A 14,504-nucleotide genomic window follows, 5' to 3' on the forward strand; every position below is an offset into this window, starting at 1 on the left:
GAGCATATTACACCTCAATGAATGGCAGCCTGAGGACAGGGTGAGAAATATTTTCCATAAAGGAGGCGCAACAAGCATTATTTCATCTTTTCATTTCAACAAATTCATAATGTTCTATCCAGCTTGAAATGTCAGGAAAATGAAGCATGGTGTCTGAGGATTTAAGTTTGTGCCATGTATTTCACACAGATTTAGTGTTGGATGTGATTCAATAGAAAATTGGAGCTTGAAGCCCCTGGAGCGTTTATATTCATTTTCATCATGATCTCCCTGCATCTTCGTCATCTTCTTCTTCTTCTTCTTCCAGTGCTCTTTACTTGCTGGAATGAATTAATTTTTGTTGATGTTTCAGAACTCTTTGGACCAAAGTTGTAATTTAACAAAAAGTCAAGTTTCTAAATTCTCTAATGACTCTACTTATGTAACTGAATTCAGGCAGAATCTGATGTAACTCGAGGTTTGTACGGTATGTCAAAGGACTCAACAGAGAGACATTCATTGTCTACAAATGTGCTCGGTGTCATTTACAAACCTGATGCAATATGCATGTGTTAATGGTTATAAGTCTGATCTGTTTATTCCATTAGCTTGTGGCTGTGAGCTACGTAATTAATTCAGTAGTACACTTAGTAAATAGTAAATTTTGTTGCTCAATATTTTTGTCTTTTCCCAAATATCTCAACATTTCTTCAAGATCAAGATACATTTACTTGAGAAGCTAAATTAAAATTTAGTTTGGGACCCTATTGACTTCCATAGTATGAAGGACAAATTCAATGGGGCCCATAAACTGTTTGGTTACCCATATTCTTCAGAATATCTTCTTTTGTGTTCAGCAGAACATATTAAGGCCTGGTTTCACAAACAGGGCTTAGATTAAGCCAGGATTAGCATTTAAACATGATTTTGAAAAAATATATATATTACTGGTGTGCATCTTGAGACAAAACAATGGCATTTACATATTTTAAGATATGCCAGTGCAAGTTGCTTTCAGTTAAAAAAGCTCAAACATGCATTTTAGTCTTAAATGAGTAACATTATGACTTCACACGATCCAGAAAAACTTTGACTTTGAGCTTTGTAACCTTGCAGATCCTTTTTTTAATGCTCAAACAGCAACATTACACACTAACTAAAGATGAAAAAGTGAAAAAACATAATAGGACCCCTTTAAGAAAAGTTGAGATACTTGTACTGGAAAACCAGACAAAAATAATAAAAATAATAGTAATCCCTATTATTGTCATGGACTCAATCAATCAATTATCATCATTTTTATATCATCTGATTGCCATCCTTTCCTTTGCGATTCAGGGTCTGGTTCTCACCTTATTGACAAACAGGAATTGTATTTTTTTTTCTAGTAAATTCCTTCATCAGCATCAGCTGCCTCCATAATAATATTCTGATACGTTCAACACAATCAAGTGAAAATCGCTGTGTGGCATGAATGATAAATCTAATAGGCGGTCTATTAGCAAAAGTGCTTTTCTTCCTGTTTTCTTCAAAACAAAAAGTCATGAATGACGTAAGCGCGCTCCGACACGGAGTAAGTGTGTGTGCAGGCCAGCGGGGGAGTGGAGGGGGGCAATCGCATCAGGGCACGTGACAAGACAAGCGTGCCTAGTGTGAGTACATCCGTACTCTGCTTTTCTGAACGATTTGGGGATTTGACGTTTGAAAAATGACAGCAAATTCCTAGCATACGGTCTCTCTAACTTTTCTTCCAAAGTTACACTGGATTTTTCACGGGCTTAGAGGTCTCTGGAATTAATGGATGTGGTTTGGCTGGAGTTCAGCAGAGGCCGGTATGCTTGAAGCAGTGCATTCTGGTCTGGGCAGTTTGGAGTTAACCAGCGCTGTGAAACTGCTGGCCCGCACTGCTCTCAACCCCCAGCGGTGCGCTCTGATTGAACGCACATGTGTTTCTGTACATTTGTTCTTCTGGACATTCAGGGATATAATAACACAATGAGGCAATTTATAATAAAATGCTTTCCAAAAACTTACATCAGCATATCTTTCAATAACAAAACAGAAATACAAGCACACAGGATTGAAGAACTAAACTAAAGATTTGTTTAAATTGATAACCGTAAAACTATTGTAAATACTAAGATAGTAAAACTAAAATGGAAGAAATATGAAAATAAAAACACTTCCAATTTGCATGAACACCAAAGGCATTTGCATATGATAAATGAGGGCTGGATTCATGAAACATTCTTAAAAATAAAAATTTTCTTGTTCTACAACTTAAGAAAAAAATTCATATTTTGATTTATTTGCACTTTTTATTGTTCTTAAGACAAAACTTAAGGAGAATTAAAATTCTTCAGAAGTATGTTCTTAAAAATCTTAAATAAGTTATTTAAGTTAGAACAAGCTTCAAATCCCCAAAAGTAAGATGTTCAAAATGTGTTTTTTAGTTATTAATCTAATTTAAATGTTGTGTTTAGTGTAGGTATTTATTATATGCTATATAATAGGCATATTGGAAAATACTGTCCATTTTAAGACAGGCTCATTTAAAATAATTATTTTTAACTCGCATTAAAAATGTGTCGCTGATATCTGAACTCTGGTCAAGCCAGTAGCAACAAAAAGTAACACCAGCGCCAGTCAATTTATTCTTAAAAAATATTTGAGAACTTCTTAAGATTTTTCCAAAAATTACACTTTTTAATTTTTTTCTTTAAGAAGATTTTTGTAAATCCCTCCCCAGAACTAATATTCTAATATTGCATTTAGTGTATTTATTATATAAACTGCACATTACAGTAAGTGTCATGCAAAGTACTAGGTATGTTGCGTGCAGTTTGGTCAATCTGTGGCAACTAAAATCAGGTTCTGTCCTGTAAATAGTACCACACAACAATGATGCTTTCAATGTGCCAATAACAGAAAACACACAGCGAAACATTTTTCACAATGGCTGTCCCATATGCGTATACTCGAGCACAAAAGCACTACCATATGGCTGAAAAGCCCTTAGGTTCCCTCTTTCAATCATGATAAGCCTGTAGAGGTTGTTATGTGTCATTTTGTAATCACTACCTCGCTGTGCCTTAGGCTGTCCTTAACTCAAGCTTCTGTTTCTAGGCCGGAATAATCCTCCAGGATTGCCCCCGTTTAAGCCCACCGTGTATCAGTCATGCTGTTCTAACATGTTTTAACAGCGCAGGTGCCAGGATGTTCATTTGAACCCTTTAGTACAACCAAATTAAATCACCAATTCATGAAATACATTACTGTTTGACAAACAATCTGTTCAAATAAAACAACGAGCCACAAGAGAGATTTTACCTCTGATTGACTAAACTCAATCAACTTTTTTACAGCATAATCTATGAATACATCAATGTCCATGTTCCAAACAGGGGTGCGTTTCCCGAATAACAACGTAACTCGCTGGTCCACTACCACAGTACGATGTAGAAGAAGAAGAAAGAAATCAACGACTGTTTCCTGAAACGGTAGTGTTGCAAAGTGGTCGTTCAACCACGTTGGTTTATGATGTCACGCACGTGGTTGAGTAATAACTTCTTTTAATGAATGTGTTTGAGATCGAATTAACGCTAGATGTTTTGCTATAAATTACAGACACGAACGACATCTGAGGACTATTTCTCATTTTTCTCAGTTATTTTGCTTTATTTCCAGATTCAATCATGGGCTCGTTCTTACATAGTAGAGCACGTTCGCACATGCGCACTCTTCAAAAACGGTGCTTTAAATCTCTTGACAAACTAAAAGATGTAAATTACATTTGTATGTATTCTAAATAAAAGACACAGGTTGTACTGAATGTCAGCTTGCTTATTTTGCTCAAGATAAGGATTTATTAAGTCTACATGTCATGCAAACTAGAAACTATGCTTCTAACCACAGGTCGAGAGCTGTCGTTCCAACTACACAACGTTGCGATGCTGTTTGCGAATGTTCGTCAGAACGATGGTTTCGGGAAACACTGACTCGTTGAACTATGCTGATAACGACAGAACTTGCGAACATAGTTGGTTAATGATGCTTTCGGGAAACGCAGCCCAGACCACCATTATGTGGTGGGAATTTTACAGGGTCAAAAGTCTTTATGATGAGTCATTGAATCATTCACTCATTCAATTCATTCAAAACATGGATTGATTCATGAGCAAAAGCAATGGCGTTGCGGAAATTGCTTACTCTCCGAGTACGTATTTTGAATAAGTTCTTACTTTGCTACCATTTGTCATGTTGTCATTGTTATGTGACCTACAGTTGTGCTGATTCACTGCCATTCACAAATCCTCTCTTGAATGCACACTACTGTAAGTAGTTATCCGGGTACTTCTTGCATACTGTTTTATAAATACTGTAAATCTGAACTGAAGAGGTGCTTTTTTGACCCGCTTAAGTAGGACTTAAATACATCTTTATATGTAATAACACAAATACTTTTATTATCTTTGAAATATGGTTAAAGACTACTGCTGAATAATGATAAGCATTTATGGTAAACTAAAATATACATTTCCAATGAAGCTTGCATGTCATGTATTTAATTATATTTGTAGTAAGACATTTGTAATGAAGTTGCAATTTAGTACATTTAAAATATGTAAACTTTAAATGTAATGAATAACACTCCACAGTTAAAACTATAATCAAGTACTTTACATGTGTTTATTACATGGCTTGGCTGAATTCCAATGTAGAATGCGGTCTGTTATTTCTTTATAACAGACCGCTGCGGAGAATAACAGACCGTTGCCATGAAAAACAGCGCGTTGCTATGGACGCGGAACGGACTGTTTTCTTTGGCGGAAGCAATACAATCGTTTTTAAATCAATAAACTCCTTTTTAAATCAATAATTCGTGTCAAATTATTTATTTATTTTGTAGGTAGCCATGTAATAAGCGGGATAATGTATAGAGAGGCGGTCGTTATAGCGAATAACAAGCCCTTCAGGCTGTCAAGACCCCTCCACTTCGCGTCGGGGTCTCGTTCAGCCTGTCGGGCTTGTTATTCGCTATAGCAACCGCCTCTCTATACATTATCCCTTACTTACGTATCTTAGTCAACACATCAAAATAAGTGTACTTCTTTAAAGGACGACAAACGATTATTAAAGCATGATTATTTAAAATGTTCTTTGAGATTTACAAAGTGTACTTAAGTGTGTTAAAAAGCATAGTTATGAAAGCTTTTCTTTTATTTAGGTAATATCTGCAAGTACAGTTTAAAAAATATATGCGAGAGAGAGAGAGAGAGAGAGAGAGAGAGAGAGAGAGAGAGAGAGAGAGAGAGAGAGAGAGAGAGAGAGAGAGAGAGAGAGAGAGAGAGAGAGAGAGAGAGAGAGAGAGAGAGAGAGAGAGAGAGAGAGAGAGAGAGAGAGAGAGAGAGAGAGAGAGAGAGAGAGAGAGAGAGAGAGAGAGAGAGAGAGAGAGAGAGTTAACGGAATTATAGGAAAAACGTCTCTGCTTTTAGAAGGCGATGGAAAGTCAAATGTACCTTTATGATATTTACATCCTGGAAAAAGGTTCTGGTTACCTAAATACGTGTTCGTGCACTTCTTCGTATAGCTCTGCTGGTGACAGTAAGACCTACCCAACTCCCCTGCACCTCCGTCAGTTTGTTTTCCCAGCACAGATATAGTCGTACAGAGTGTATTTGATGAGATAATGACATTAACTCTGCTAAAAACGTGCCTGTGTGTATGAGAAGGACTCAAGTTGCGTCACAAATATGGGGACAGAAGCTCAGTGTTGATTGTACACATACTCAAGTCTGAAAGGCAATCCTATGTTGACTGAAAATGCAGAACTGATGTTTGGAGTCGCTAATAAGATTAGTGCCGTGTATATATCATGTGTAAATGTGTGTCAATGTTTGGCTGTGTTTTTACAGTGGTTGTTGGGGGATAGTACTGTACTTCAGGTGAACTGACATAAAGCGTGAGTGAATGAACTGAGGGACTCAATGTGAGCGTAAGACCAACAATGCTTGTCAATCATTTGGTGTCACAAAGCCTTGGGCCAAGTTTTGGGAAACGGTAGTTATGTTGGGTTGGGAGAGATACACGTTTGAGCACGAATCAATAGGGGTGTAACAATATATCGCAATACAAAAATGCAACAATATGTATCATGTGTAGGTCACCCAAAATAAAAAAAATTCAAGTTTTCTGAGTTTTAGTGTCAATACTACATTAAACTTCTATAATGTTGAATATAATGTATAATAATGCAAGGGGGGAATATTTTTTGTAAAAAGTGGCCTAGATTATTTATAATATATCTAGTCAGTGACAGTGTGCAAGCATATTCGTCTAAAATAATTCTGTTTTCAGCTTCAGAATCATGAATATTTTTATTCTGGTGTCTCTATTGTCCTCTGCATTGGGTTACCTAGACTAAGCCTCTTCATTTACACCCACAATGTAATACCAAATTTAGTATTTTAATCAACAGTACATTTTATGTTAACCTTTTATCATATGTCTTGGAGTATCGCAGTAATATCGTATTGTGAGTTCAGTATCGTGAAATGCATTGAATCTTGACATGAGCGTATCGTTACACCCCTATGGATCAATAATTAATTTTCCCAAGAGGGCAAATTCCCTAATTGCTTCCATTTTTCTTTAATCCTCCCACAGGGACGAAATGCAAGTCTTTCCTCAGATGAGATCTCAGCATTGTCTCAAATTATGCTCAAATATTTTCAATCATTTTGTATCATTGAGATACTATTATTAGTTTTTTTTTTATATTTTGTTTTCTTTTTCATTTCAGGTTTTGTTATGTTTTTTTTGTAATTTTTATTAGTTTTTTTTTAAATATGTCTTTAGTTTTTATTAATTTTTATTTCAGTTTTACACTAAATTAACTATAGAAATGTTTCCTTAGCAACTAGCTGAAATAAAATAAATTATTTCATGGACGTTGTTTATTTCAGTTAACATTTATTTTATTTCAAGTAGCGATGTTTTTTTTGTACAGTTTTAGTTTTCAGATATACAATGACTTAAATACCCTTCTGAGCATGTTGTTCTATTTAAATCACACAATATTTAGATATTTTTGGGGGCATTAAATTAAAATTAAATGTCAGGGTGAAGCAACTGTCCAAAAATCATGAAGAAAAAAGAAAAATATTGAACTGAAAAGAAAACCTTAAATAGTTTGGCATAATCTTTTATTATCATTCCTAAGCTATTACACAGTCTTGTTGAAATATTACAAATATTTTAAATAGATTGGCTGCCAAATCAAAGTCATGTAGTGCAACCAACATAAATTAAAAAATATAGCAGGAAATGATGTCATAGAGAAGACCTCTGTCAGTGACTGTGTACCAAGGTCAATAAGTCTCTTAAAATATCTAATAATTTGACCTTTTTATGACAAGACATGGATAGTTCTGGTTGTAAAATGGCATGTGGTCAAATTCCCCCAAAATTTTATTTCTGATTCTAAAAATCCAAGATATTTAAATAGGCCTACTTTTTATCTTGTAATAATGATTAAAAGCAGTTATTACCCATGTTTTAGAGGCATTCGGTTGAATATTTTCTTGAAAATTGTATAAATGGTTTCTTTTTAAACCAAATAGAACCAACAATGAATCCAGAGCACATTTCTAAGAACTTGACACAGTACATGATAGATTTATAGAGGTAGATTTCTTTCCCCCCATCTTTTTCTTGGACACTCTCATATGTCGTTCAACAAATTGTCTCATTTGTGTCTATTGTTATTTCTCCTAAGGAATCTAATGAGAAACATCTTTAAATACAGTGTTAAATGTAGATATCGTCCTCCCTCTGCCACTGTCCTGTATGTTTTTATATCTGGTCACTCGAGACATAAACACACACTACTTTTCCCAGAACTCATTGAATGTAGGATTCATGGTGCTTGAGCTGGTGTCTCTGAGGAGTTTTCCATCCTCCTCACGCGGCTGAGAGGCCCAGGCCAGCTAAATCAAGCCTTTCATAACCACCAGAGGACAGAAATGGCCTTGTTGCCAAGTCATTGCTTGTTTGTAGTCCAGTTTTTCGAAAACCTATGTTTAGAATGGGATCTAATTATGTGACCAGGGGAAAATTGCTTATGTTGCGCAGGGTGCTTCATGTAAATTTCTTGCTGTTGCAACTGTCTTGCCGGTTCTAATCTGTTTTAATCGTTTTTTAAACACTAATTACAGGTTGTTATCTGTCAGACTATGCAGTGAATCGTGCTTATTGAGGGATGATGTACGTAATGCTTATTGAGGGAAGAATTTACAACACTTGAAACCTAAACTTAAGTTTGTTTTTTGCCTGTTTTTTTACATATTCATCTTTCTTTAGTGTGTAATGTTGCTGTTTGAGCATGAAAAAGGTCTGCAAAGTTTCACAAAGTCCCTCGGGCGGGAGTTATTCTCTATATCAGTGTCAGTGTTTCTGAACTCCCTGAAACGCCTCTATTGTAGTCTTGAGTTTCTTCCGGGATCGAACACGTCACAATATTCCTCATTTAAATAATTCATACGCAGAATAAAGGGGTGGGGCCTGGTTGAGTTAGTAGTGTGTTAAACTGGCGGTTATGGTAAGGGGCGGGACATTCCCAAACACGCTCAAACTGCTTGACCAATCACAACACACTGATCCAGCAAACCAATCAGAGCACAGTGTGCTTCTCCGAAGGCGGGGCTTCATAGAGACAGGAACTAAACAGAGCGTTACTGACAGACTGTGAAGAGAGGAGCTGCAACGATGGAGAAAAAATATATTTTTTAACATTCAAGCATGAAAACCTATTCTAGTAGAGCCCAGCAACAAAATCAAGACTTTGTAAAAGGGCATAATAGGTCCTCTTTAAGACCTCTGAAGTCAGTAGTTCTCAGTCACTCGTTTTTTACTTTAAACTTTCCGTGAAGTGTCCACTTGTTGTACACTTAAGAATCATTATTTTTTTCTGTTTCTTTTTGTTTTTCTACTCTTTACAGACTCGCAAACTGACCAAAGTGGAGCGGCAGCGCTTCAGTGAAGAGGTTGAAATGCTCAAGGGTCTTCAGCACCCAAACATTGTGCGCTTTTATGACTCCTGGAAGTCCACTGTGAAAGGTCACAAGTGCATCCTGCTGGTCACCGAGCTCATGACTTCTGGCACTCTCAAAACGTGAGTTTGTCCTCCATTTCATGATCTCATATCATATTAATGCCTCTTTTGTTTGCTGCTGAGGTAAACATTGTTATGCTTGCCAATGTCCTAGGTATCTAAAGCGTTTTAAAGAGATGAAACCAAAGCTCTTACAGAGGTGGAGTCGTCAGATCCTTAAAGGACTTCACTTCCTGCACACTCGCGCCCCTCCCATCATTCACAGGGACTTGAAGTGTGACAATATCTTCATCACAGGGCCCACCGGAAGCGTGAAGATCGGGGACCTTGGCCTGGCCACACTCAAGAGGGCAAGCTTTGCAAAGAGTGTAATAGGTAAGTCATTGGAAACTACTGTAGTTTCTCAGTAATGATTTATCTTACATCTTCTGAGAACTTCAACCTCATTATGTTTCAAGTTATATTTCACCTTTAGCCACTATAGGGATTCATGGACGTTGTTTATTTCAGTTAACATTTATTTTATTTCAAGTAGCGATGTTTTTTAATATGGTTTTAGTTTTCAGATATACAATGACTTAAATACCCTTCTGAGCATGTTGTTATATTTAAATCACACAATATTTTGATATTTTTGGGGGCATCAAATTAAATGTCAGGGTGAAGCAACTGTCCAAAAATCATGAAGAAAAAAAGAACATTGAACAGAAAACCTTAAATAGTTTGGCTTAATATTTTATTATCATTCCTAAGCTATTAGGCAGGTCTTGTTAAAATATTACAAATATTTGAAATAGATTGGCTGCCAAATCAAAGTCATGTAGTGCAACCAACATAAATGAAAAAAATATAGTTTCTCAGTAATGATTTATCTTACATCTTCTGAGATCTTCAACCTCATTATTAAGTTTCAAATTAAACATTAAATTCTATATTTGAAGTTTTCACCTTTAGCTATAATTACTTAAAAAAAATGCCATCCTCCCATTGCTTCCTGTCTCTTCTCGACTGTCCTATCAAATGAAGGCACTTTTTAAAAGTGTTAAGAAAAATAGTCATGAAAATGTATGCTCTTTAAGAGACCATTTAATTAATCAATATTTTGTTAGTTGCACACAGTTTTTTAATATACTGTACTTTTAGATTTGAAGTACACTACAAGTACACATTCTATACAATTAAGCACACTTCTCTTTCACAAGGGTTCTGAGTGATTACCATATTTACATATGGGGGTATTCACATGGTACTTCAAGGTAACTGTGGTATTCCCAAAAACACAGTATTACTATGGTACCTTTTTGTTAGTGACGTCTGAGCGTCCTCATATTGTGTTAAACAGGAACTCCAGAGTTCATGGCTCCAGAAATGTACGAGGAGAAGTACGACGAGGCGGTGGACGTCTACGCATTTGGCATGTGCATCTTGGAGATGACCACATCAGAATACCCATACTCAGAGTGCCAAAACGCGGCCCAGATTTACCGCAAAGTTACCAGCGTGAGTTTCAACCTGCTTGTATTATAAATATATTTAATGCCCTTATTAATTACTCAATAATTTAATAATTTAGGGGTTTGTCTCAGAAAATACATACACTACTGTTCAAAAGTTTGGGGCGAGTAAAATTTTTTGAATAAAAGAAATTAATACTTTTATTCAGCAAGGATGCATTACATTGATCAAAAGTGACAATAAAGGCATTTGTAATGTTGAAAAATATTTCTGTTTTTGCACTTTCCGTTCATCAAAAAAAAAATAAAAAAAAATTTCCACAGAATTATTAAGCAGCACAACTTTTTTCAACATTGATAATAATACATGTTTTTTGAGCAGCAAATCAGCATATTAGAATGGTTTCTGACAGATCATGTGACTGAAGACTCCGCTTTGCTGATTTGCAATATTACAGTTTTTACTGTATATCTGACCAAATAAATGCAACTTTGGTCAACATTAAAAAATGTACCCACCTCAACCTTTTGAACGGTAGTGAATCACAGGAAATATTAATTGTGAGATTGCTTTGAAATAGGTCCTATTATCATGCAGATGTGCTGCTTGCATTATTTTGCATAAGCATTCAGTATGTCCTAGTTCAATCTCTCACACAGACAGCTCCGCGAACTTAAACCCAGCATGTCAAATGCAGTAAACATCCTCTCTTTATTCCCTTCTTTCCTTGTCTTCCTGCATGTCCTCGTTTCCTAAAGAGCTTGCTGTGTGTCGTCTTTGAGCGGTGGTTTAAGACTCATGCTTCAGTTTGATTAGAGCTTCAGGCAGAGTTTGGAAAACCCCCTGCTGTCTGTATCCTGTTTGCAAAAGCCCAGGACTCGTCTCACTCCGTATGATTTGAGAAAGGCCCTACAGGTCACATGTGGACACAGAGAGGTCGACTCCGGTCCTATAACTTGTTGATACAGTATACTCACTTGTCTGCCCCTTATTGCATTTGGAAAACTTTACCTCTAAATTACATCAACATGTTTACGTCCTAGCTCAGATGTCTTCTTGTAATTAATGTAATGTAAACCAATTTATTCAATAGAAAAACCTTTCTTAATATGACAGTTCAAATAAGGGAGACTTATTAAAGTTAGATTCACTTATAGTTTGAAGTCACGGTTCGGTACAGCAGGGGTTCGAAAACTAAACACAAAATCGCTTCTTCTTTTTTCTTTTCTTTAAGTAAACTGTGTTTTTTAACAAATGTGTATATGTGTTTAAATAAATTTTATTATAATTAAAGTTTTCTAAAGGATAAAAAAAACTATCTTAGCTATCTTAGGGAGCCCTTAATTACACATTACTATAATATTAAAGGTTACAATTAACAACAGAGCCCAAATTATTAGATATGATAATCAACACTCAAAAAAAAAAACTACTGTAAATTGCACATAAGGCAGGTTTTGCATTAACTTCTAAATCTAATTATAAAGTTAATTTTCTACACCAATTCATTTTTGAAAAATAATTCTTTACACAGTGTAAGTAGTTTTTATGCCAATTTTAATTAAACATGCATTAAACAATCAAGACATTACTAACAGGTTAAGTAAATATAATGAATATATAGTGCATGTGAAAGGCTTCTCTCTAGAGCTCATTTCTCTAGCGAACTATTCTACTGTCGACACTAAGTGCCTGAGGTAAATGTAATGCTGCATGAGATATTATTCTCAAGCTGTTTTATTGATCTTTTCGCAGTTGAAACACTGGTTGAGACCTGTAAACATATCAGTCAATCGCCTCTTCATCTTCTGCACTTTTCACTGGTAGCAAACAGCGTTGCATTGTCGCTCTCGCCCCTTCTGGATCTGGATCGCCTGAGACTGAAAGTATTCGTCGTGCGACTGCATGCGCCGAACCGTGACGTATGTACCGTACGGTTCGGGATGAATACATGTACCAATAAAAGTATTTTTACCTACAACAACAACCTTTAGTGGATTAAGACATGTTGTACTTCAACAGGCTTTTAGTAATGTTTTGATTTTGCATGTCAGAAAACAAGTTTATGATGTTTTTAAAGTAATAGCTAAACTCTACGTGGATGACGCCAGTGGCTTTGGTTTATAGGTGTGTTAAATAACGTGTCTTGAAAGAACGAAACAAAGCCTGCTCTGAAAAGGTTGTTGAGTGTTAATGACAAAGCCAAGGAGCGCACCGAGGTGCAAACGCAACAGGCACTCATCCAAAACTCCCGTGAACTCCATGCTTTATGCAGCTCATGCTCCACAAATATTACACGAGTCCACTGGGAAAGTGACCTACTCCAGCTGTAATTCAGCCCTCAGCTGTAAATCTTTGAAATGTAACAGTATAACTTCACATTATTGAAGACTTTTGTGTAGTCGAAGTAACTCAAATGTGACAAATAACAGGTGTGAACTGTTGTAGATCTTAAAATGATTAAACCAGCCATGTGTTGTGGAGTGTATTTTGGAAGAAATTAATATTTCAGGGCCTTATTAAGTTTTATCACTGGGTTCAAGAACAGATTAAGGTAAAAGAGATTTACATAGATGCTATTATTAATCATTTACAAATGTTTTCAAAGTGTCTCATAGTACTGAAAGTTCAAAAAAATTAATATTGCACAAAACATTTGCGAATAAAGCCCCGTTTGCATCCGTGTTAGACGCTTCTGGGAGGTCATTATACCAAATCATTTTGATGACAGACTTTGGCTCATGCATTTCAGAATGATCAAACCAACATTTGAGATGCTGTGCGATGCGATTGGTCCACTGGTTAGTCCAGTTATCCAATCACATCCACTGTGGCAAAGTCACATGAGTTTTTCTGTTGTGCATTAAGTTGCGCCTCAACTGAGTGCGTGCGTTTTTATATATGCATCTTTATTATTTCTGTGCATCTTGGCATTTCCATCCATTTTTTAATGCAATATCCCATAATTCCCATGAAAATAGGTGGATGGAAGCCTAGCTATTGTCAGTAACAAATCAGCAACTTTTTCAAAACTATTTGCCTGTAGCTCTCGTGTAACTCGCTGTGATTAGATTATCTGAAAGGGAATCATCTTATTAACATCTGAACATTAGATTAATGATTGGCATTATTAAAACGTATTAAGCCTCTTTGACTGACGTTTTTCTCAAACTTTTGACATTTCCGCTGTTTTCAGGGTATAAAGCCAGACAGTTTCTACAAGGTGAAAGTTCCAGAGTTGAAGGAAATCATTGAAGGCTGTATCCGCATGAACAAAGATGAAAGGTACTTCACTGCAGCTCAGCCTATTGATTTGATTTTACACTTTAAAAATGTTCTGTGATCCAAGTCTGGTATAGAAGCAATAATGTTATATACTGTATATATATATATATATATATATATATATATATATATATATTCACTGGTTGTTCCACCATTATGTGGAATTGTTCTGCAAACTCACAGTCTTTAAGACAGTGAAATCTCTTAAGATGCTGCAAAATATCACCATAATATGATGTCATTCTACAGAGCTTGTGTTTTTAATAATATACAAAACTTCTTAATGTCACAGGGTCAACAGGGATTTTGATGAAACAAACTCAAAATAACAATCTCTGAACTTTAAAAATAGAAATACAAACACAGACCAATGAAAGGAAACCAGAAACTGGTGTTGCGAATTAATCAAACTGTGAATCACCATAGAAACTAATGCAAACAGAGGAAACAAAACCGACACTTAAATTATAAATAATAATATATCCACAATGTTATAATATTTATCTACTCCACTTTCCAACAACTTGGCAAACCATGTAGCGTAGACTTTTAAACTTTTATTTTTTTGTATTGACCAGTATATGTGAACATTATGTGATGTTAAAATCATTCAAACGTCTTTTTGTTGTATGAATTTAGAAGGCATGCATCAAGGTTGTCACTAAACTAAAAC

General features: G+C 35.7%; 1 protein-coding gene across 1 annotated transcript in view; it reads left to right on the plus strand.

Annotated features, from left to right (window-relative positions):
- wnk4a (WNK lysine deficient protein kinase 4a) overlaps positions 1–14,504 on the plus strand; it is a 65,226-nt gene that overhangs the window by 18,405 nt on the left and 32,317 nt on the right. Inside the window, exons 3-6 of the mRNA XM_081393320.1 lie at positions 8,979–9,151; positions 9,246–9,466; positions 10,434–10,591; positions 13,743–13,831. Of these exons, the coding sequence (XP_081249446.1) occupies positions 8,979–9,151; positions 9,246–9,466; positions 10,434–10,591; positions 13,743–13,831 (641 nt within the window). The remainder of the gene's footprint in view (positions 1–8,978; positions 9,152–9,245; positions 9,467–10,433; positions 10,592–13,742; positions 13,832–14,504) is intronic.

This window comes from Scardinius erythrophthalmus (genome assembly GCF_964197995.2).
Source record: "Scardinius erythrophthalmus genome assembly, chromosome: 18".
Classification (NCBI taxonomy): Eukaryota; Metazoa; Chordata; class Actinopteri; order Cypriniformes; family Leuciscidae; genus Scardinius; species Scardinius erythrophthalmus.